The 24,070-nt window shown below is 43.6% G+C and overlaps 2 protein-coding genes across 2 annotated transcripts in view; one reads left to right on the top strand and one right to left on the bottom strand.

Annotated features, from left to right (window-relative positions):
• Positions 1 to 24,070, bottom strand: part of znf622 (zinc finger protein 622) — a 368,360-nt gene that overhangs the window by 71,951 nt on the left and 272,339 nt on the right. The gene's annotated exons all lie outside the window — the stretch shown is intronic.
• lamc1 (laminin, gamma 1) overlaps positions 13,214 to 24,070 on the top strand; it is a 60,126-nt gene continuing 49,269 nt past the window's right edge. Inside the window, exon 1 of the mRNA XM_079570072.1 lies at positions 13,214 to 13,788. Coding sequence (XP_079426198.1) covers positions 13,410 to 13,788 — 379 coding nt within the window. The 5' untranslated portion in view covers positions 13,214 to 13,409. The remainder of the gene's footprint in view (positions 13,789 to 24,070) is intronic.

Here is a 24,070-nt window from a genome sequence, read left to right as displayed (position 1 = left end):
ACATTGTTTTTCTCTTATTGTCATTTTAACAATACAAAATGACTTAGGCAGTTATGCTATGTGGATATGCAACTACCTTTCAATAAAAGCAGCCAAACGTTTTCTTACCGCTATGCCCCACTTCTCCTACTGCATTACCAGCTGGTCCCAATCAAACAAAACCAGCCCAAAGAAACTAGAAACTGTATATAATCATGCTCTTAAAATCTTTGACAAAAAAAAAAACAATACCTCCACTGTCACATACTGAACAAATATGAAATGCTTAATTTCAAAAACTGTTTCTCTTTCTCATGTCCAACTAGTCTTCAAGATTGTCCATAACCTGGCCCCACCTCCATTCAAAGAATGTGTTCATCAGGCAGCAGACACAGCAACAAGGGTAACTAGAGCAACCTCCAGGGGGCAGTGTAGTATTCCCAGATGCAAATCAGCATTCAGCGTCCGCATTCTCTTACATAGCCATAACGAAATGGAACGAGTTCCCCTCTGAAATATTGAGTGTAGAGGCCGTGTGGCCTTGTGCCACACAAAACCACTAGGACGCAAAGTTTTGAAGGGTTTCAGACGTGTGTTCCAATCAAAAAGGGAGTACAGTAATCTTGCAATATGTTCCTTTATTTACATGAGCTCAGCACGTCACCCGTGTCTGCGTAGGTTTCCTCCGGGTGCTCCGGTTTCCCCTACCACTAAAAACATGTGCAATAGGTGAATCCTCCAGCCAGGTGACTCTGACCATCAGCCTGGCTCCACATCATGGAGATGGGTCCCCGGGCGCGGCACTGCCGTCGACCATTGTCATTACGGGTTGCCCCAGCGGCATCGAAGGATGGGTTAAATGCAGAGGACAAATTTCCCTATGGGGACAATAAAGTATCCAAACAAACAAACAAAAACTGTCAAAAGACTGTTCCTCCTCACTTTGCGACACCTGGCACCACTAATGACCAGGCCAGGGCAAGAAGCATGAGGAGGAATCAGCCACAGCGACACCTAGAGGTCAGGCAGGCATTCTGGCCGCTACATTGAGCTTAGATTATTCCAGAGCTTTCACTAAAGGAGTGAAAACATGGTCCACGAATAACCCGAGATGTGAATATTAAGTTAATTAGATAAAAGGAACAGGCCACCGTTTTTACACACTGAGATATGTTCTTACCTGAGCTTAGACGAGTTCATTTGTACCTGTCTGTTCTTCACGCTCCAAGCTCCTCCATGTTTTCCCTATTTAAATATGGTTACATGAAGTTTTCCAAGGTTCAAGTATAGTCACACAAAATGAAACAATGTTAAAGGTGAACTATTCTGTACGGCATAATAATACCAGGAGTACTTCGGTGTCCGCACAGTAAAGTGAAGATATCGCTGGATACGCCTGGAGTACTTTGATGACATTACAGCGCGGATGTCGAAGTACTCCAGGTGTTTTTACGCCTCACAATATAGTTCCCCTTTTTATCCACTTAGAAAATCGTCATGTTTGATTTTGTGTAACTAGACTTGGATCGTGTAAAGGCTCACATAACTCTATTTAAATAGGGAAACCGTGGAACAGTTTGGTAGCTTCTATCTTCACCCCAGATTGGAGCTATACCTATGCTGGGAGTGGCTAAATGCTAGCAACATTTGTGTGACTGAGCGCACACACAAAGACCAGACAGCTATACATCAACTCGCATAAGCTCAGGTAAGAACATATCTCAATTTAGAGCTTAGACAAGTTGATACGTACCTGTCTGGTCTTTGTGCCCATGGAAGAGTGTGGTCGCTTCCAACTTCACCCTCGTCTGGAGCTATAGGATTATGTTGGGAGAGGCCAAATGCTAAAAACATCTTTGGTTGTCGCACAAAGACCAGACAGGTATACATCAACTCGTCTAAGCTCAGGTAAGAACATGTAGTCATCAGTCATCATCAGTATGTAAAAACGGACTAAAAGACTAAAGACTAAAGACTCCTGCAGCTCCGACTCCTGCAGCTCCGACTCCTGCAGCTCCGACTCCTGCAGCTCCGACTCCTGCAGCTCCGACTCCTGCAGCTCCGACTCCTGCTGCTCCGACTCCTGCTGCTCCGACTCCTGCTGCTCCGACTCCTGCAGCTCCGACTCCTGCAGCTCCGACTCCTGCTGCTCCGACTCCTGCAGCTCCGACTCCTGCAGCTCCGACTCCTGCAGCTCCGACTCCTGCAGCTCCGACTCCTGCAGCTCCGACTCCTGCTGCTCCGACTCCTGCAGCTCCGACTCCTGCAGCTCCGACTCCTGCTGCTCCGACTCCTGCTGCTCCGACTCCTGCTGCTCCGACTCCTGCTGCTCCAACTCCTGCTGCTCCGACTCCTGCAGCTCCAACTCCTGCTGCTGCAAATCTTACCTACACCAAGTTGTGCCACATCAGCAGGAATATAGGCCGATTGACTCGCAGGCCGTGTCAGCAGCCACTGATGCACTCCTTGAGTTGCGCCATCGTCTTGCATCCAAATATTTGGGCATCGTAGCATCCTCAGTTCCCTCAGGATCTTTTCTAAAACAGGGCAGCTCATAAGCCAACGAAGAAACCAGTTGAAGGGAAAATTGTTATTACTTCTTTTTCTTAATAAGAATCTTGGATCACAAAAATGAGTTAGTACTGTATGAGTGACTATGTTCTTGAGTGTTCTACAAGCGATCATCAACATTTTCAGCTGTGACGGATGATTCTCAACTGTATAAGCTTGTTTCTTAGTTTGTTACAATTTTTAATTGTAAGTTTTTTTTATGTGATTTTAGTCATTTTGATGAAAAGGCAAGGCAACTTAAAGGGGCTAGATGCAAGTTTGCCATTTTATGCTCACTACCACCACTTCAGGTCATATGTGTAACTGCAGTCTCTATATTAAGCTCGTGCACTTTGGACCCGAAGTAACACCTTTCTGAGTGACAGTGCAGGATTTTAGAGGCAGTTGTGGTGAACAGGTCTGAGCTCATTCTACACACCAGGACATGGCTGGAACATGTAGGGGGAGGAAAATACTTAATTTTAACATTTTTCAACTCTGTATAGTCCCTTTAATTTAAACCGGTTATTTTGTACACAAGGCAGCTCAATGCACCTTGAGCACCTCGGAATAAAAGAATAATTTCATTTTTAGTTTGTTTGACGCAGCACCTTACATTGTTCAGACATCTCCGGAGAGGAACAGCTTACCTGATCACTTAGACCAGGGGTGTCAAACTCATTTTGGGTCGCGGGCCGAAATTCAGCTCCCACGGCGGGTCGGGGGCCACATATAATAAAGAAAATGTTTCCAATAAATGAATAATAAGCTGTGATTTGATCAAAGCCCCAACTTGACTGTAGCTTCATTAATGACAACGGCTTACACTTGTATTGCACTTTACAAGCCTGTGTCACAAGTTCCTGAAAGTGCAGTGGTCATTATTCTTTCACTTGGTGGTGGTAAACTGTTATTGAAGCCACAGCCACCCTGGGGCAGACTGTCCATTTACCACATGGCTATATAATATATAATGTGTTGTTCATATCCTGAGTTCTTTTTATGTCAGTGCCCTCTGCTGAACACGTGTGGAACTCTATCCTTTTTTTATTTATTTAATGCCCCCGCTCGTGCGGTCGCAGAGGCAAAAACTCGTGTCTGGGAGGAGTTCGGGGAGGCCATGGAGGAAGACTATCGGTCGGCCTCGAAGAAATTCTGGCAAACCATCCGGCGCCTCAGGAGGGGGAAGCAGTGCTTCACCAACACTGTGTACAGTGCGGGTGGGGGGCTGCTGACCTCGACTGGGGATGTCGTCGGACGGTGGAAGGAGTACTTCGAGGACCTCCTCAACCCCGCCGTCACGTCTTCCGATGAGGAAGCAGAGGCTGGGGACTTGGAGGTGGGCTCGCCCATCACCGGGGCTGAAGTCACCGAGGTGGTGAGAAAGCTCCTCGGTGGCGGGGCTCCGGGGGTGGATGAGATTCGCCCTGAGTACCTTAAGTCTCTGGATGTTGTAGGACTGTCTTGGCTGACACGTCTCTGCAACATCGCGTGGTGGTCGGGGACAGCGCCCCTGGATTGGCAGACCGGGGTGGTGGTCCCTCTCTTTAAGAAGGGGGATCGGAGGGTGTGTTCCAATTACAGAGGAATCACCCTCCTTAGCCTCCCCGGTAAGGTCTACTCCAGGGTGCTGGAGAGGAGGATCCGGCCGATAGTTGAACCTCGGATTCAGGAGGAACAATGCGGTTTTCGTCCTGGTCGTGGCACACTGGACCAGCTCTATACCCTCCGTCGGGTGCTCGAGGGTTCGTGGGAGTTCGCCCAACCAGTCCACATGTGTTTTGTGGACTTGGAGAAAGCGTTCGACCGCGTCCCTCGTGGTGCCCTGTGGGGGGTGCTCCGGGAGTATGGGGTCCGGGGCCCTCTGCTAAGGGCTGTCCGTTCCCTGTATGACCGCAGCAGGAGCTTGGTTCGTATTGCCGGCAGTAAGTCAGACCTGTTCCCGGTGCGTGTTGGTCTCCGCCAGGGCTGCCCTTTGTCACCGGTTCTGTTCATTACTTTTATGGACAGAATTTCTCGGCGCAGCCAGGGGCCGGAGGGTGTCCGGTTTGGGAGCCTCAGAGTCTCATCTCTGCTGTTTGCAGATGATGTTGTTCTGTTGGCTTCAACAAACCAGGACCTTCAGCACGCACAGGGGCGGTTTGCAGCCGAGTGTGTAGCGGCCGGGATGAGGATCAGCACCTCCAAATCCGAGGCCATGGTCCTCCACCGGAAAAAGGTGGTTTCCCCTCTCCAGGTCGGTGGGGAGTCCTTACCTCAAGTGGAGGAGTTCAAGTATCTCGGGGTCTTGTTCACGAGTGAGGGACGGATGGAGCGTGAGATCGACAGACGGATCGGTGCAGCGTCAGCAGTGATGCGGTCGCTGTATCGGTCTGTCGTGGTGAAGAGGGAGCTGAGTCGGGGCAAAGCTCTCGATTGACCGATCGATCTACGTTCCCACCCTCACCTATGGTCATGAGATTTGGGTAATGACCGAAAGGACAAGATCGCGAATACAAGCGGCCGAAATGAGTTTCCTTCGCAGGGTGGCTGGGCGCACCCTCCGAGATCGGGTGAGGAGCTCAGCTACCCGGGAGGAGCTCGGAGTAGAGTCGCTGCTCCTCCACGTCGAAAGGAGCCAGCTGAGGTGGCTCGGGCATCTGTTTCGGATGCCTCCTGGTCGCCTCCCGCGGGAGGTGTTCCAGGCATGTCCTAGTGGGACAAGGCCTCGTGGAAGACCCAGGACACGGTGGTGGGACTATGTCTCCGAGCTGGCCTGGTGTCGCCTCGGGGTCCCCCCAGAACAGCTGGAGGAAGTGTGTGTGGATCGGGAAGTTTGGGCATCTCTGCTGAGACTGCTGCCCCCGCGACCCGGCCCCGGATAAAGCGGAAGAAAATGGATGGATGGATGGATTAATGCCCCCTAGTGGCTAGAATGAGCGTTCTGGTTATTCTTTAAACATTCATAACTCCGCACAGGAATGGGCTAGAGACTTACTTTTTTTTTTTGACATACTCTGGAATTTATGCTCTACAGGGCAGGGGCCGGATTAAATCATCTCGCGGGCCGGATCAGGCCCGCGGGCCGCATGTTTGACACCCCTGACTTAGACAGTGGTGTGTGCCTTTTCTGCTCCTTACTGCTCTTGGCTGACATCCTCGTCCTCTGTCTCTCCACCCATTTTCACGTTGTTTATTTCACTCACTCCAAAGAAGATCAGTTGTCTATCCTCCTCTGTCTCTAAATACTTCCTGCCGCCACACAGCCACACACAGCCAATGAGTACGTGCTTGTATCATTTATATCTTATTAATAATTAGCAGAAATACAAATTTTGTGCATCATATAGAAAAAAGATTGAGTGGTCCCTTGCTGTAAAGCACTTTGAGTAGTAGAGTTGTAGGTGGAAACATGTACATTAGGTGAATCCTCCAGCCAGGTGATTCTGACCTTTAACCTGGCTCCCCGGGCGTAGCACTGCGATCGGCCCAGCGGCATCAAAGGAGGGGTCGAATATAGAGGACACCTTAGAGTTACAACTGTTGAAACTGAGGGGGATTTCGACAGGACCGGACCAGTTCGGTTCACTTGAGACCGGTTCATTTAGGGAGGGGGAGCCTCTGCAAGTTTGTGTTTGAAGTGCCAAGGGTAAAGTCTGGGTCGTTATGGGAGTGGCCAAGGACATTTATATGCATGTGGAAACAACAGCAGCCTGATATCACTGTGCTTTCGTCCTGCATCTAAACACCTTTGTATGTATATGGCCATTAGGTGTGACAGAGCGCTCATTTACAAACAAAATACTTATGAAATGAGTTAGTTTATATATATATATTTATATTTTACATTGAACGGTGGCAGGAAAAATCATATGCAAATGTTTTCCAAAGCTAATTTACAAAATAGACTTTAATATAGCCTGCCCATCGCTGACTGGCCTCTGGGCTCAAGCCATACAGAAGTGAAAGTAAAAATCAGCTGTGCCATGAGCTTGCCTGTTAACTTTAGCTTTAAGATGGTCAGACCAGCAGCAGCAGCAGGATCTTGGAATTTCCTACATTATTATGTGTGTTTTAACCGTGGGAATATGCTTTTACCACAACAAGGAAACACTTACAGTAGGAATTACAGGAGTACAGGAATCCGTGTATCATTCGTTCAATCAATATTCAAATTAAAAACAAGAACGATAGGCCTCTGTACTTGTAAACATCTGGTCCTGACCAAATCACTCTATATGGCTTGTTCAATCTGATGCTTCAATCCAAAGATACATTTTGAAAGCACAGACTCGGCGCAGGATTATATCATCAATTATGATTTATTCGATTTGCAACAGTCAAAGTTTCCTCTCTTTCAGAAGTCAAGGCGCATAGATGCTCAAATAGCTTTAGCAATAATCCCGGGGCTGTGTCAGTGCGCGTCACAGGTTTAACGCCAATAACAAGATACATACATGCGCTTATTACACGAACAGTGTAGTCGGCTCGAGGCGCTACTGTAGGTACACCAGTGCGCACACGTCTGACGCCAAAACAACAGTTTTCAATCAACAAACCACACACTTGTTCAAGTGCCACAACACCACACCTACTCGTTTTAAGGGACCTCACCCGTGTGCCAGATGTGGTCAGATCCGTGAAAGTTCTTTCCCACATGTTTCCCGGTGAAGTCGAGAGACAACGTTGACGTCCCTTGTCAACAGGCTCCAGTCCACCCGCAGTTCCTCTGATCGTATCCAAAACTGTGTGTCCAGAGGCAGAGCGCACCACAGACAGCAGTGGCCGAGCAGCTACACCAGTCACTGCTCCAAAACACGCACCTATCTACAAACAACGTGACGCGCTAGTGCCATATAAACAGAGCCGCTGATGATCTGATCTCTGATCTAAACCAGAGCAAAACTGAAAGACCTTTTATCTTAGTGTTCCCTTCAGCTCCCATGTAAAAAAACAAGGCTGAAACAAGGTTAAAACAAGATTCTTTCAGCTAAAACGAGTTAGTCCGTCCTGACAACTCCCAGGCTAAAACATAGGCCACCGAGCGAACGGACTAACTCAAAACTCCAAACTAAACTCCAAACAAAACAAACAAGGACAGCAGGAAACAATGGTCACTGAAAAACAAAATACAAAGATCAAAAACCCACTCGACACAGACTTAATGATAACGCTTTAATATTAAAACTCTTAAAAATGTTTTTACCTGTGTGTCGTAGCCACCACACACAGTCTGGCTCGACACCACCACACGACGGGTTAGAAGCAACCAATTAAAACTTACTAATGAATAAAAACACTCAATTTAAACAAACAATGTAAACATTCTAAAACAACTTACCAAACAAAACCCACAACCACGCACGGCGTGGGACCAGCAAACACTCAGGGCTCCCACAGAAACTGGTACCTCACGGGATAACACGCCCTTCCTATTAAATACTTTGTCTGTGAGGCAGCAGCGACCCCTTGAGGTACCACCATATGTATACTTTATGTATACTTTATGTATACATATGTATTTAAATATTAACCTGTGTCTTATATACCTGTATAAAATAAAATGCAGGCTATGTGAATTTGGTCGACTTATTTGCTTACTGTCTTTGATATTCCCGCCACCAGAGAACTGACCGGCCTCTTCTGTCACCAGTGAAATGGCACCCTCACTGAATTGTGCGGTCTTTATGTTATTAATCATTCAAATTCTCATAATGAGACAGGCAATAAGGAGGAGGATGAGAATGGCTCTTGTTTGATGAGTCAGGCCCGTGTCCTCCGTCTATCGCATTAGCTTTGAAACCACGCCATCTGCTGGGTATAGGTGTAGCCTACTTTCTAATTAAAAAGACTATTCTCAACCAATGGGAGACACATTAGACAATGTTATATACATTTAAACATATTTGAATAAAAATGAAAAACATTGTATATATACTTAAAATGCAAGAAAATAACTTTATTGGCTGAAAGAACACAGAAACTATCTATCAATCAATCAATCAATCAATCAATCAATCAATCAATCAATCAATCAATCAATCAATCAATCAATCAATCAAACTTTATTTACAAAGCGCTTTTCATACCAAAAGGTATCCCAAAGTGCTTTACAGATTACATAATTTAAAACAATACGCCTGGCACAACCTCCCATATATATATTTTATATATTAGGATTAAATAAATAGATTAGTCAGTTTAAAGCTAAGCTAAAAAGGTGGGTCTTGAGCTGCTCTTAAAACATTCTCGTTCTCTGCAGCCCTGAGCTCCTCCTCAGGTGGTTCCAGAGGCGAGGGCTGTAATATTGGAAAGACGCCTCACCATGAGTCTTTTTGTTGACTTTAGGAATAACTAGGAGACCCCTGCCGGAGGAGCGAAGGGGCCGTGAAGGTTCATAAGGCAAAAGCAGTTCTGAAAGATATGAAGGACCAAGACCATTAAGACATTTAAAAAACATTAAAATAACTTTAAAATCGATCCTGATACACACGGGGAGCCAATGCAGCGATTCTAAAACCGGTGTAATGTGGTCCCGCCTCCTGGTCTTTGTCAGGACATGAGCTGCTGAATTTTGTAAAAGTTGTAAACCTGAGATCCTCTTTTTGGGAAGAGCAGAAAGCAGGGCATTACAGTAGTGGAGTCATCAGGAGACATGGAGATGTATAACTGTGTATCGTCAGCATAACTGTGAAAAATTGACCCCGTGTTTGGAAAAGTGACACTCAGTCGCTGTCGTCCTGTTGTGTTTAGGAGGAACAACGTTTGAGGCTGTGAATGAGGTTTACAGAGTTACAGATTCTGTTCAGGTTCTACATTAAGCAGAGTACATTGTAGTTGCAGAAGAAGGAGTGAGTCATTACATCGCTGTGCATCTTATGAAACATTACATCATGTGTAAATGCTCAGCGGGCAGCTTAGCCCATAATTGCCCAAAATATACTAATTATTATTATAGCCATTTGCAGTTTAAAAACACAATGGAAAAAAATGTGCAAGGAGCTCAAAGTGCACTGTCAACACATTACATGACACAGAAACAAACACGTGCCACGTAAAAAAGAAATGAAGGGTCAGATTCTGTACAATGAAAAGTCCATACTCAAACTAAAGTGCCTTGTTTAGACTCAGCACAGCTTTCTGTCTTGCTTTCTTAACATTATTAAAGCTAAAATTGAAGGAATGAGAAAGAGTCACACCCAAAAATGTACATTTCTCAACAATCTGCAAAATTGTGAATAGTAAGTGTTTTCTTTACTCTATTGAACACCATTCTCCACCTCCTCATGAAAATGAGATTCAGTGTTAGAACTGAGCAGCCCAGTGATGGTTGTATCATCAGCATATTTGATCATCACATTTTTATCATGAGAGTATACAATGTGAACAACAGGGGTGTTCAGCCTCATTATGGAATAAAAGTCCAACAACTGTTCCTCTATTTTGTAATAAAGACGCATTTTGTAATAAACTGACAGATTATGTAATACATTTTGCCACATTATGCTACAAGTTATAACATTTTGAGACAGTTATTACATAATGTACTTTACACATTTGTATTTTCAGGAAAATGTAATAACATGGTCCATTATGTAACAGTTGTATTGTTGCTCCAAACAATACAATTTAGAGCAAAACAGCTGCACAAAAGGTCATATATTTTTCCTTTATTTTGTTTTTGGACCCTTCATTCCACAATTTATGCTGTTGCCTATTGGCAATGTTGTGCGCTAAATAGATAATAAATAGAAATAAACATTTTAAAGGCCATTTCTCTTAGGTTAAGGATTTATTATACAGATTATGAACATTTAAAGCCTTTTCTCAAGATAAATTCTTGCCAAATAATATATTTCTACGACATACAATAAACTTAACAATTAATAAAAAAGTACCCCTTACCATGCGGCATTGTCACTGGGCAACAAAAATAAAATGGTTCTTACATTCGAGGTTGTTGCCATTACTCGTTTCTAGCTCTCCCAATCCTTCCTGCACATCTGAATTGTTCAAGCAAAGTAATTCTATGCATGTTTCACACCGTGTACAGCTTTGAGCAGTGGCAAAGTGAAGCGGGGGTGACCATCACCAAAATATAAATAAATGGCACTCATTTAGATTCTACTTCTATCTTCCATCACTCATTCAACAGAAGACAATGCAGCTGTTATTATGCTGTGTTTACAACATACTCTGTGGTGGTATAAATACATTTACTCTTCAATGACAAAAAGTCAGTTAGCCCAGCTTAAATGCACACACAAATATGATCAGTTTGCAGTTTCATCTGGGCCTGACCAACATGTAACATGTAAACAAAAGAGCCCAGTGTGTCATTGTTCTGCGGCTGATCCACATACGCCTATGTTGCCTATGCCAAGCAAACTTCAGGATCTCCAGAGCCGGTGCTAGTCTATGAGACTTAAGAAATTTCTCTAAGTGGCCCTCACACACTCCAAGGAAATATGTTTTTAAATCATACATGTTCAGAGAATGAATGGGCAGTTACTAAAAGTAACTACTCCAGGTTGCAGGAATCAACTTGTGGATGTGCAGGAGAGGTAGGCACACTGATGTCATGTGTGCTAAAGGTGAGAGTCATTTTCAGACTCGCCTGTCGTCGCACAAGTTGATTGACAGTTATTTGACTGTGGGGGCCCTAAACTCTAACTTTACCTGCTCAGACTGAAGGAGGCGGCGTCTGTGTGTGTTGGAGACCTTGAAGTTTCCCTCAGACCCACAAAGGTCATGCTCCTTCTTATTCCTCCATCCCACCACGTGGCCCAGTCAGAACCTCACCTACTGCCCAAAGCAGCTGCTGCTGCTGCTGGAAACATTACTCAGTCCTGACTGTACTTTCAACCCAAAACTCCAAATGTACGCTCCTGTTGAGTTAAGTGTGACATCAGACACAATAACCAAGAAACTTCCGTTGCCAAACTGTACAAATTCAGAGCAAAACAGCAACCTTTTCATAATGAAGCCCAAAAACGTTTTTCACCTAATAATAATAAATGTAACTATTTCTCCAGTCGAATTGAATACATTTTTATATTTAAAATAAGCCATAATTTTGTATGGGAAAAATAGTTTGATAATGAATGTAATAAAATGACTGCTAAAGAACATCCAGAGTAAAATGAATATTTCTTTGTGATCAGATGTTATGTTGTAGTCGGTTCTACAGCAGGTTACAATCAGCTAAATCCCATTATAGTCAATAGGGCCAAAGTTCCATTGGACCCGGAAGTGGAGCGATGACATCATCAGTTAACAAGAGGACAGATGGACCATGTTATTACATTTGCCTGAAAATAGAAATGTGTATAACACATTTTGTAACAACGGTCTAAAAATGTAAAAACTTATTGCATAATGTGGCAAAATTTATTGCATAATGCTTTGTGGAGGTTTATTACAAAATGCGGCTTTATTACATAATAGAGGGACAATTTTACTACATGTTGCACTTTTATTACATAATGCGGCTTAACATTAAGCTCAAAATACACCCTGTGGAGAACCAGTGCTGACATTTAGCTCATCAGAAATCAAACCATTGATTTTGACCCCTTGTGGTGGACAAGTGAAAAAATAAAAAATCCATCTATAAATGGCATCATCAAGTCCACGGCATTTGAGTTTGTGAATGAGCTTTGTTGGACCACTGAGTTAAAAGCTCAACTTTAGCCACAAGCTGAAGAGGGAAATGTAGGCATCCATACACATAAATATCACTATCCATACATATATCCACATATGAGGGTCCATTGAAATGAGATTTTTAATCTTTGTAATAAATCCAGTGTTTTGGCAGATTTCTTATTTGAAACATTAAGTAGTTTCTATGATCAGTGCGTTTAATCTCATTTTACCATTTCCAAATACTTTTCCCCATGATCAGGTTTGCAATATATCCTAAATTCCGATTTCTGTGATTGAAGTAAGTTATTGGCGGATCTCCATGGTAACAGTGAATTCATAATATTCCAAGCAGTTCTCCGCTTAATTCTGTGTCATAATATCCATTTTGGAGGTGGATTTTAACCAGACCTCCATGTGCTTGTAATTGTTGTACGGTATTTTTTAGTTTTTAGTTTAGTACTTTACTACTTTCTACATCTACTCTTACTTGGGTAAAACATTGTTGTTTTTTTCCACCGAGGGTTATCTGTAAGTGACAAGAGCTTTAAGTGTTGGGTGAAAATCAAATCCATTTAATTGTAATTGAGTTGAGCCTGTTGTGTTGCTGTGTCTGACGCCTCCATGTCTCACACTGAACCTGAAACAACAGCTTTCATTTCAGCACAGGGAGCTGTCCGCTCTCTTCTTAGCTTTATGAAAAACAATCAATCAAAACAGCTATTTTGCATGTTCACTTTGTACTATTAGACTCACAAAAGGGTGAATCACTATTATCACTACTTGTTATGCTTTTAACCATTCAACAAAAGAGTTTGGAATCAGCCTTCACACATGTGTGTACCATTGTAACAAAAACAAAAGTTTACTCCTTTGTGTGTCAAGCTATAGGCTACTTTTGTTTCGCCAGTCTCTGGTGTGAACGAAGCTCCAATTAAACTTTTCTCAATAATCTAACACAAACCCCCTGTTTGGACCCCTGGATGGGGCAGGGGGAGCGGCGGAAGTGGATCTGCGGACCTGAGCGCTCATGCGCAGTAACAAACTGGGTGTAGTCTGAGATTGGCCCTTACTCTCCACACTCTGCACTGAGCTATCCCGAAGACTCCACCGAGACCAGAGCCAGGCTCCGCACCTCAGACTGTGGCCCACCCGGAGCGCACAGCCGCCGCCTCGGCTCGGAGTTTCTCTGCGAACTTCGTCCAAAGTCCGAGCAAAGTTCCAGGACTTACTTCAGCCTTTAACTTTCAGGGAACATGGCCTGGATCCGAAGTTTCGTGTGTCTACTCGCTTGCTGCTGCGCGTTACCGTGCGCGCGCGCGGCCATGGACGAATGTGTGGACGAGCACGGGGGCGCACAGCGGTGTATGCCTGAGTTTGTGAACGCGGCCTTTAACGTGACGGTTGTGTCCACAAACACGTGCGGCTCTCCGCCGGAGGAGTACTGCGTTCAGACCGGCGCCACTGGCGTTACCAAATCGTGCCACATCTGCGACGCACGGGACCCGCGCCATCACCACAGCGCTGTCTACCTCACGGACTACAACAACCAGCAGGACGCCACCTGGTGGCAGAGCCAGACCATGTTAGCGGGGGTGCAATACCCGCACTCCATCAACCTCACTCTGCACCTGGGTAAGGCCTTACGTTCTTCAAAGTTACACTGGAGCCTGCAGTTCTAACTTGTTATTATATGATTGACGGGGAGGTAGAAGTTGAAGAAAAGTTCAGGCTGTAGCACTAGGAGCGTGGTATGCAGGCTGCAGCACTAGGAGCGGGGTATGCAGGCTGCAGCACTAGGAGCGGGGTATGCAGGCTGCAGCACTAGACCACTAGGGCTGTTTCTGAAAGAAAAGTGCGTTTGAGCTGGTGCTGACTGTTGGAGGTGCTAACATCAGCTGTTCTCCTTCACTGAAACAGTGGCATTTCCCAAACCTTTCACAGCTGTGTACCTCCTACTCTAATCACACTGTACACTTTGACTGCACACATCTCAGGAAATCTCATCCACTCATTTGTTTGAAAGATTCAATCACAGTCAGTGTATGCGATGACCAGGAGGAGCAGGGTCTGTAGACGAGGCCCCGAGCATGAGTGCATGTTATTCCCTCTGGACTTTGCTTCCAGAAGTTCCTCTGCTCCTGGTTTCGAGATGTCTCCTCATCAGGTTTTGACCGCATGTGTTTTGCTGAAGGTTACACTAAAGTTCACATCAAGTTCACAACTGAGTCCAAATGTTTCTTGGCCAAACAAGCTTTCCCAAAGGAGACGTCACAAAGCACATACTTGTGATTGTTGGGCGGAAGTGCCGAGTGGGGGTGGGGTCAGGAGGTGGGGGCAGGGTCAGTGATTGTGATGTTTGCTGTGGTCTCACACTGTAGTGGAGGTGCTGTTGGCTGAACATCCCCCCCAGCAGAGTTTGAAGTGTCCACGGCCTCTCCCTCTGCACAAAACCTAACCTCAAAGCACTGGGACATTTGGATCTCTCTCTCTCTCCTTCCTTCTTTCCTTCCGTCCCTCTGTCCTTCCTTCCTTCCTTCTTGAAAGCGTTGTTGGTGTAAATAGCGAAGTCACATTCCAGAGGAGTTCAGTCATGTTTGCCCCCCCTCCACACACACTTGCACACGCTTACACACACACACCTGTTATCTGTAAGTCTGTGCCCTCAGGTGCTGTTTCTCGGTCTTCTGGAGAATCTGATATATTTTCCGAGTCAGTTCCTTCTGCCACCATAGACCTATTGGTAGTACAGATTAGGCCAAAGATCTTTCACTTTTGGATATAAGATGCAATATGGGGACTGCTTTCTGGATCTCACTACAGTCAGTTTTTGTGAAAGTTTAGTTTTCAATAGTCTTGTTTTGGCAACAACATCTGTAATGTCAGAAAGTATAAAGACCTGTTTTAATTATTATCCGCATCAGCTCTGGACACTTTTTTTGTATGTATAACCTCAAAAGCGGCAAAGCTGAGACCAAATCTAGTATTGACCTCCAATTCCAATAAATGCTCTGGCTGTTGTGAGACAAGAGGGCTAACCACTCAGCCACTGTGTCGACTCACTAGGTTCTGCATAAAGCACATGCAGAGGTGATAGAGTATTTTGTTTCACTCCCTTGGTCTAAAAAGACAACAGCTAACGCTCTATACAGTGTCTGTCACGATAACACAATTTGAAGTTTGATATATTGAGCCAAGAAAATATTGTGATATATATTATTGAAGACCTTTAAACGCCGGAGAAATTAAAGGGATTATACGGAGTTTAAACATGTTAAAACTAAGTATTTTCCTCCCCTTACATGTTCCAGCCATGTCCTAATGTGTAGAATGAGCTCAGACCTGTTCACTACAACTGCCTCTAAAATCCTGCACTGTCACTCAGAAAGGTGTTAATTCGGGTCTGAAGTCATGCACAAGCTTAATATAGAAGCTGCAGTTACGCACAAAACCTGAGGTGGCAGTAGTGAGCATAAAATGACTAACTTGCATCTAGCCCCTAAGTATTCTAAAGCTTAAAAATGACAATAAAGCTTAGTTTGAAAAGCACATCAAATATCCCACTACAAACATGAAATACAATAAAATTCAATCTACTTAGAATGCATTGTAAATCTGTCATTTAGTAATTATCATGACAGGCCGTACAGCGCAATTTGAAACACAAATGTACATGCAAGTAGACGGCAGAGGGAGGGAAGGGGAGAGTCCAGCACAAGGGCCCGCCTGAATACCTGGTGGGTGAGGCGGTCTTTCAGTCAGTTGGACTTGTCGCTGATGGAGACTCTGCAGTCTCCTCCCTGAGGCCAGACTGAGGCCGGGTGTGGTGCCTCCCTGTTTGCTCTGCTGCAGGGGCCCTGACCAGATCATTGTTGAGCCACAAACTCCTCCTCCGTCTTCCACGGCCCACTGAGAAGAGCGAAGTCTGCGTGTGTGGACAGGGATATCACGATTTTCTGCCATACTGCTTAAGTGTTGAGATCTGAGCAGGTAACATTATCTTTTTATCAAATGCGATGCTTTGCTAACTCTAATCTAGCCAAGAGTGTGCTCAAGTTCACCGAGACACACCACAAGCATTGACAATCCGAATCATCAAAATTCACCAGAATGAAAAAGCAAAAACAACTTATTTTTGCGTTAGTTTGTGAACCTGTTCTCAAACAATGGCAATAAAAACTATTGTGATTCTGAGAAAGAGGCCATGGCACATTTGTGCAATGCCATATTTTTCTGATGCCAAGGAATGTATCACTTTCACTGTGTCTGAAAACAGTCTCTAGGGAGTGGTCTGAGAAGCTGCAATATTGGCTTTTCACTATTTTCACTATTTGCAATTTCCATACTGTCAATAATTACAAGCACAGACAAATCAAATAATTCCATTCTTCCATCAGTGCCATCTTATTTTAAAACCTTCTGTTCTTGTGAGGCCCAGCTGTGTTGTATTTGGTGACTTCTGTTGCATAGTTTCTAGAACATGCAGTCTGTCAGGAGGCCACTAGCATCACTCTCACATTTGCTGTTGGGTAAAGGGCCACTAATCCGCCGCCTCTCCCTGTAATAACCCTGAGGAGAAGCGCTCCATGGCAACAGAAGTGGATTGTGGGACATGAAGTTCTGTGAATTCGCCGCCCCTTGCCTCTTGTGTTCTGCGCTGCTTTATTTGGCAACCAGCTGTTTCGAATGACAGTGTGAGTAAGTGGGGGGGTTACCGTGGGAACCAAAGCAATATGGACAGGACCGGAGACTTAAAACTGAGTCCCAGAGCAACAACATTCGGCTTGAATGAGTTTGTTTCTCTCAGCAGGCCGTCTCAAACTCCAGACCCAGGTCCGGATGTGGACCTCGAGTTGTTCAGTCCGGCCTCTGCGCTGTCAATGTTATTGCCATAGCAGAGCTTGTTGCATTCACATAAGTGCAGTTGCAGCTCTGGCCTGTAGGGGCATAAAAAGAGGCCCACACTCTTTTAAACAGAGCTGCTAACAAAGCTTATTGGCTTGTATTAAAATCATTGAATAAAGCCAGTATTAGATAAAATATTCTTAACACTGATTTAGATAATCTTAACTTATCTTGAGCTGTAACTATTGATGTAGCCTACTTTTTTGTTCTGGTGTTGAAGACATGACGCGCTCCTCTTATTGAAAAATGAAAAGCTCTCTTTTGAAACAGAGGTGTGAGGGCGGCAGACTTTAGCCCGGTTGGAGGAGGTGGAGGTTACCAAAACTGATAATGGCCCAGGGGCAAGGGCATGCTGGGTAAAGGTGCAATGAAGTTGCCTTGTGTGCCTTGCCTAATTGGGAGAGTCGGGAAGTGATGATTTTTGGTTGTAATTAATTAATAACTAACTACCACAGTTGTGCTATTACTAAAGGCAGGAGCCTGGGCGGCTGTTTGAAATATAAATGAAGTTACACCAGCGTTTTTTTGTCACGTTAATCTGTCTATAATGACTGATGACAAAGTGAAATGGTTTAAGCACCAGGCGGTCTGTTGTCTTTCTAAACCGGACCAAACTCAGCCTGACACACAGTGGAGTTTATGGATATATTTCATTATTTAAAATGAAAGCAGCCGACGACAGGCGTGAGGTGTGGGAGCTGCTGCGTGTTTGTGGAGTTTATAGAACTGCACAAACAAGAGATGTTACGTTGCGCTTCATTTATCGTATTTTACAAACGCCGACTGGCGCTGACATCAGCCTGGATCGTTCAGGTGTTTAACTTCAGTGCGTTCACCAGAGCTGTAGCTGCTTCTGAGTTTACTGTGTCTGAGCTCTTCTGAGAGCCATATTGATTTTGTGGCTAAAGCAGGTTCATATTTGCTCCAACATGCCCAATGAGCGCTTTTTCTGGTAGTATTTTTAGTAGTATTTTTAGTATTACTAAAAGTAGTATTACTAGTATTTTTAGTATTACTAAAAATACTGCAGGTAATTAAAAAGTAATTACTTTGCCCAGTAAAGAGTTACTTTGATCATACAAACAGATGTATCCAGACTCACCGCCGCATTGAGTCTGGTAACTGTGACATCAACTACATTCTGAAGTGGAGCAAACAGGAATTAGAGTAAAGATTAGCAAAGGGAAGGCTCGTCATTGCTACGGGGACATTATTAATATTAAAACAAGGTTAGAAATCCTGAAACTGGCCTGTGTTTAGTCATTCAGCGACTCTCTGATTGTTTTTTGGGGGACTTCCGCGTCCCAAGAGTGATGCTGCTCTCGAACAACACGTGACGGCAAATACACAAGTCTGGTTGCTGGGGCCCGTGTGAGCCTTCTGGAGCAGCCAAGGAGCGGGCCCAGGATGATGTCCTGGTGTATAAATACAGAGGGGTATCATTCAGCCGGGCCACAGACAGCACCAGGTCTCACTGATGTTAAACTGGGACAAGGTGCTCAGAGACATGTGCGCGTGATGCAGGACTAACAAAAGTATGTATTTGTATGATGTTTTTTGAAGCTGTGCAAAGATAATTATTGTCAGACACAAATGAATGAGACTAGTGTAAATGAATGTAACTAGTTGTTACTCGTTCGAGTAATTTGTACTTTATTTGAACACATTTTAACAGCTGTACTTTTACGTGAGTGCAAATGTTTGAGCTAAAAGTCTGATGTTAATGTCAACCACAGATCCACTGGGCCCCGGGTGAGCCCATCAGGTGGGAAACTGTCCTGGAGCCTCAGGTTTGAGGTGGCAGCTGTGTTTGCTTTAAACGTAGTGCATTTATCTCACAATGACCACATGTTTAGGCTTCGCACTTCAAAGACGAGACAAAAGTGGAGTCTGTCATTAGATGTGGATCTATTTTAAAGCTGCTGTACGACTCCAGGCCCTGCTCGCTCGTGTAACTCTGTGGCAGCCATTTCCTTTCAAAACACTCAGTTTACTAGTCCAAATATAATAATGTGCAGTGGTAAAAGTGAGCAGTGTATGTGGTGTATTGTGGAAGTGTCACAGTGCAGACCGATGAGGATGTGATGGTTAAGGCTGCGTGCTGGAACTTTTCCTTTTTCCAATGCCGGCACTTTAACGATACTTGGGTTTTTGATACAGACACCTGAAAAATCATTTTTCCGATACCTATGCTAAAATATTTGTCATCTAGAACCATAAAACAGTACAATAATGTTAATTAATTCCTTAAAAGACTATGGGAGTCATTTACTAAAGCGAGTAGCACGTGCATAAATGGATCAGTCATTCATGCATTATTTACTCATGTGGCATTCTCTCATTTACATATCAGATTTGGGGCCCTAAAGCTGTAATATGCAACAATGTAATGTGCAATATGGCAACAAAATAGAAGACTTTATTTTTCAGCTTGCACTCGCTGTTTAGTACCTGCCTTGAGAAATGACCCCCTGTTTCTTTAAATTGGTATAATTTACAATCAGTATCTTCCTATGGATGGATGATAGAGACTTTATTAAATCCAATACAATGCATCAATTTGTATATTTTAAAATATACAATGCTGTCCTTGTATCAACAGAATCAAAACTTGGTCTCTAAACATCTACATCTTTTCGGTTCCTGCTTTCGATACTTATAATTCTTCGATACCAGCAGTACCTAAACATTTAGTCATTATGTCATTTTTGTGGTCCCAGCTCTGTAAAACAGCTGTCCTGTCCTCCACTCAACGGTCCAGACCTGTTAAAGGGATATTTCAGGATTTTTGACATTGGGCTTCATTTCCTAGTTATCCAGAGTGTTGCTGATATTTTTTTTGTAATTCATGCAGTTCTTTTTTTTGAAGAGTTTCGTGGCGCTCGGCTAATGCTAGGCTAGCGCATTTCTATGATATCAGCTAGCCTGCATTAAAAACAGTGTGACCCGCTCCACGGAGCACCTGAGGAAAATCACTTATAACATCAGACTAACCATATAAATGTCTGTGTCGATAGAATAATTTTAACTATTTTGCATTTAAAATAACTTATATTTGAGCAGCATCAGCTTCGTGTTTGTATAAGCTACGCAGCGGCGGAGTGATCTGCTAGAAAATAGTCCCTCAAAATGCGATCATTCATGTGATGCAAGGTCAGTTATATTCCTCTATTGACACAGACATTTATATGGTTAGTCTGGTGTTAAAAGTGATTTGCCTCAGGTGCCCTGTGGAGCGGGTCAGATGTTTTTAATGCAGGCTAGCTGATATCGTAGAAATGTGCTAGCCTTGCATTAGCCTACCGTCAAGAAACTCTTCAAACATAAGAACTGCTTGAATTACAAAAAAAATATCTCCAGGTATCAGCAACACTCTGGATAACTAGGAAATGAGGCCCTATGTCAAAAATCTTCAAATATCCCTTTAACCAACGGACAGGTCCATCTGTGCTGCGTCCGTCCATCCATCGAACTGTGACAAACCTCAGCCGTCAGACGGGTCTCTCTCGCAGATGACTTTTATCAAGGGACTAACCTGTAAATGAATATTGTCGTAAACAAGAAACGTTGCCGTTTTTTGTCCACTCTATAGACTGAATCAGCATGCGCAGTGGAAAAGAGTCAGTCTAAATAGAAGCATCCCTCACGTGGGACACGGCCTCAGACTAAACACTTGTGATACCGTCTTCCCTCTGAACTTATCCTTCAAAGCAAATACAATCCGTGAAGCAGCCTCTCAAGACTGAAGAGACGCCGAAGAGACTCCATATAGTCCCTGAAAGTATATAATTATCAAATCAAATGTTTATGCTTCAGTCTATATCTGTAAAGAAGTAACCTTCAGTTGTGTTAATTCCCTGTTTATTCCCATTAATTCCCACAAATTCATGTTAATTCCCTTGGAAAATTTCCCACGATGAAAATTCCCACCCTTGTTGTCACGCACAAGTGCAACGCTGCCCTAAAAACACTTTCTTCAAGCTGAAATAAGACAGACAGAAAAATCATCTCTGTGCAGGTAAAAAAGCACTGAGTAATGGTCAAAGAGAAATGCTAAAAGGTAGAGCTGGACGATGTGGCAAAAGTCACGGTTTTACAAAAAAATAAATCAAAATGTGGCAACAAACAAGTTGAGATCAGTTTTGAAGGTCTTGGCTTTCAAATGAGGCATTACTCTGGCCTAGAGCCGTAAGCTCCAGTCAAGAAGCTTTTAGATTTTTTTTTTAGATTGAAATACTTCTGAAAATGGCTTTGTCGTTACTTTTGCTCAGCTGAATTCTGCGTTCCTGACTTTGACTGACTGAATGACTGAGTGAGTGACAGACCTGAGCGGCCGGGCAGAGAATGCCAGCGGTGAACTGGACATTTGTTGAGGGCTATGTGTGAATGTAAGAGTTGGTTCAGTTTGTTAAAAATAGTCTTGGTGAGTGGGAGTTCGATGGTGCTGCTTCCTGTGTGCTGTGGGACTTTTGGGAGTGAAGAGGATGTGGGAGGGAGCGCTCCGAGCCAGGCCAAGCACAGGCCCCGACACGACTGGATCCTTTCAACTCTGACACAAACCCACCAAGGTTAATTCTACACTACAGGCCTCGCAGACGGGGGCCCCCCACCCTCCCACGGTGATCTTTGATCCAAAACTAAGAACTAGGGTTAATATCATACTGGCGCCAGAACATTTCAAATAAATGAGCAAGACGATCTGCTTACCTCCTGGAACGGTGCCCCGTCCTGTCTGTCTCTGAAACGACCACCACTCATTCATAAAGCAGATCAGTCGTTCTATATTCAGTCACACAATCTTTTAAGACTGAAAATAATCGTGTTGTCTGTCCTTAGCTGTTAGCCTTTAGCCTCAAACATCCTAAATTATGAACGATCCAGATGTTTTCAGCTGTTTTCAACCCATCGACCACATAAAGGTGATGTCAAAGCCTCATTAGAAATCACTAACCCTTTTTAAAACAAAAACAAAAACAGCTTGCTAAGACTGAAACGCGAACAGACGTGAAACCACAAAGTTTCAAGGTGAGTGAGTGGAACTGGTTCGAGGAGAGAGTCCTGTTTATCATTTGTGCTTAAAATAAAGCTTAAAGGGGCTAGATGCAAGTTGGTCATTTTATACTCACTACTGCCACCACAGGTCACACGTGTAACTGCACCTTCTATATTAAACTCGTGCATGACGGCACTTTTCAGAATCGGAATAGTTTTTTTTTGCCATTGTTTGTAAGCAGGTTCACAAACTAGGATTTTTTCTCTGACCCGAAGTAACAACTTTCTGAGTGACAGATTTTAGATGCAGTTGTGGTGAACAGATCTGAGCTCATTCTACACATTAGGACATTGCTGGAACATGTCGGGGGAGGAAAAGACATCATTTTAACATTTTGAAACGTATAGTCCCTTAAAAGCTAAAATCATGAACTCTTATATAGAAGAAAAATTGTAAATGCTTTTAAAATTTCTTGGGGAACGTAAATCTTTATTGATATTGTTTAAACTCATTTGGTCGTGTGAAAATTGTATTTTGTGAAAAGTGTAGGCAAAATCAGCTAAGCTTCAGCCTTTTTAGTCGTGTTTATTGAATAATAGTGTTTGACATTGTTCTTCTTTTGGCTTGACTGAACTGTCGGCACCGTGTACATACGTTTGGGTCAAAGAGACTCAGAGAGACCTGGTTGTGCTCGTGCACCATGGACATGGCAGCGACTCGGCCGGGTCAGTGGCACTGACCACGCCCCCCCCTCGACCCCCCTTTCCCCCCACCGTTAGTTCCACTGTAATGTAAAGGAACAGCGCCGAAAACGAGGATTAAAACGCAGCAAAAAAGTGACATAAGAACAACAAAAACGTGCAAGAAAAGCATGAATAACACAATAAAAGAGCGACAATAAAAGAGCGACAAAAATCTAGGAAAACACGAAAAAACACTTGTGACAAAAACTTTAGCATGAGTTTTGTAGGTCTTTACGATGACTTTTGTAGGTCTTTACGATGAGTTTTGTAGGTCTCTACGATGAGTTTTGCAGGTCTTTAGCATGAGTTTTGTAGGTCTTTAGGATGAGTTTTGTAGGTCTTTAGCATGAGTTTTGCAGGTCTTTAGGATGAGTTTTGTAGGTCTTTAGGATGAGTTTTGCAGGTCTTTAGGATGAGTTTTGTAGGTCTTTAGTATGAGTTTTGTAGGTCTTTAGGATGAGTTTTGCAGGTCTTTAGCATGAGTTTTGTAGGTCTTTAGCATGAGTTTTGTAGGTCTTTACGATGACTTTTGTAGGTCTTTACGATGAGTTTTGTAGGCCTTTAGCATGAGTTTTGTAGGTCTTTAGCATGAGTTTTGTAGGTCTTTAGCATGAGTTTTGTAGGTCTTTAGCATGAGTTTTGTAGGTCTTTAGCATGAGTTTTGTAGGTCTTTAGCATGAGTTTTGTTGGTCTTAAGGATGAGTTTTGTAGGTCTTAAGGATGAGTTTTGTAGGTCTTAAGGATGAGTTTTGTAGGTCTTTAGCATGAGTTTTGTTGGTCTTTAGGATGAGTTTTGTAGGTCTTTAGCATGAGTTTTGTAGGTCTTTAGCATGAGTTTTGTTTGTCTTTAGGATGAGTTTTGTAGGTCTTAAGCATGAGTTTTGTAGGTCTTTAGGATACGTTTTGTAGGTCTTTAGGATGAGTTTTGTAGGTCTTTAGCATGAGTTTTGTTGGTCTTTAGGATGAGTTTTGTAGGTCTTTAGTATGAGTTTTGTAGGTCTTTAGCATGAGTTTTGTAGGTCTTTAGCATGAGTTTTGTAGGTCTTTAGGATGAGTTTTGTTGGTCTTTAGGATGAGTTTTGTAGGCCTTTAGGATGAGTTTTGTAGGTCTTTAGCATGAGTTTTGTAGGTCTTTAGCATGAGTTTTGTTGGTCTTTAGGATGAGTTTTGTTGGTCTTTAGCATGAGTTTTGTTGGTCTTAAGGATGAGTTTTGTAGGTCTTAAGGATGAGTTTTGTAGGTCTTAAGGATGAGTTTTGTAGGTCTTAAGGATGAGT

This window comes from Gobius niger (genome assembly GCF_951799975.1).
Source record: "Gobius niger genome assembly, chromosome: 13".
NCBI classification, from domain to species: domain Eukaryota; kingdom Metazoa; phylum Chordata; class Actinopteri; order Gobiiformes; family Gobiidae; genus Gobius; species Gobius niger.
This window is presented reverse-complemented; position numbering and strand designations above follow the sequence as displayed.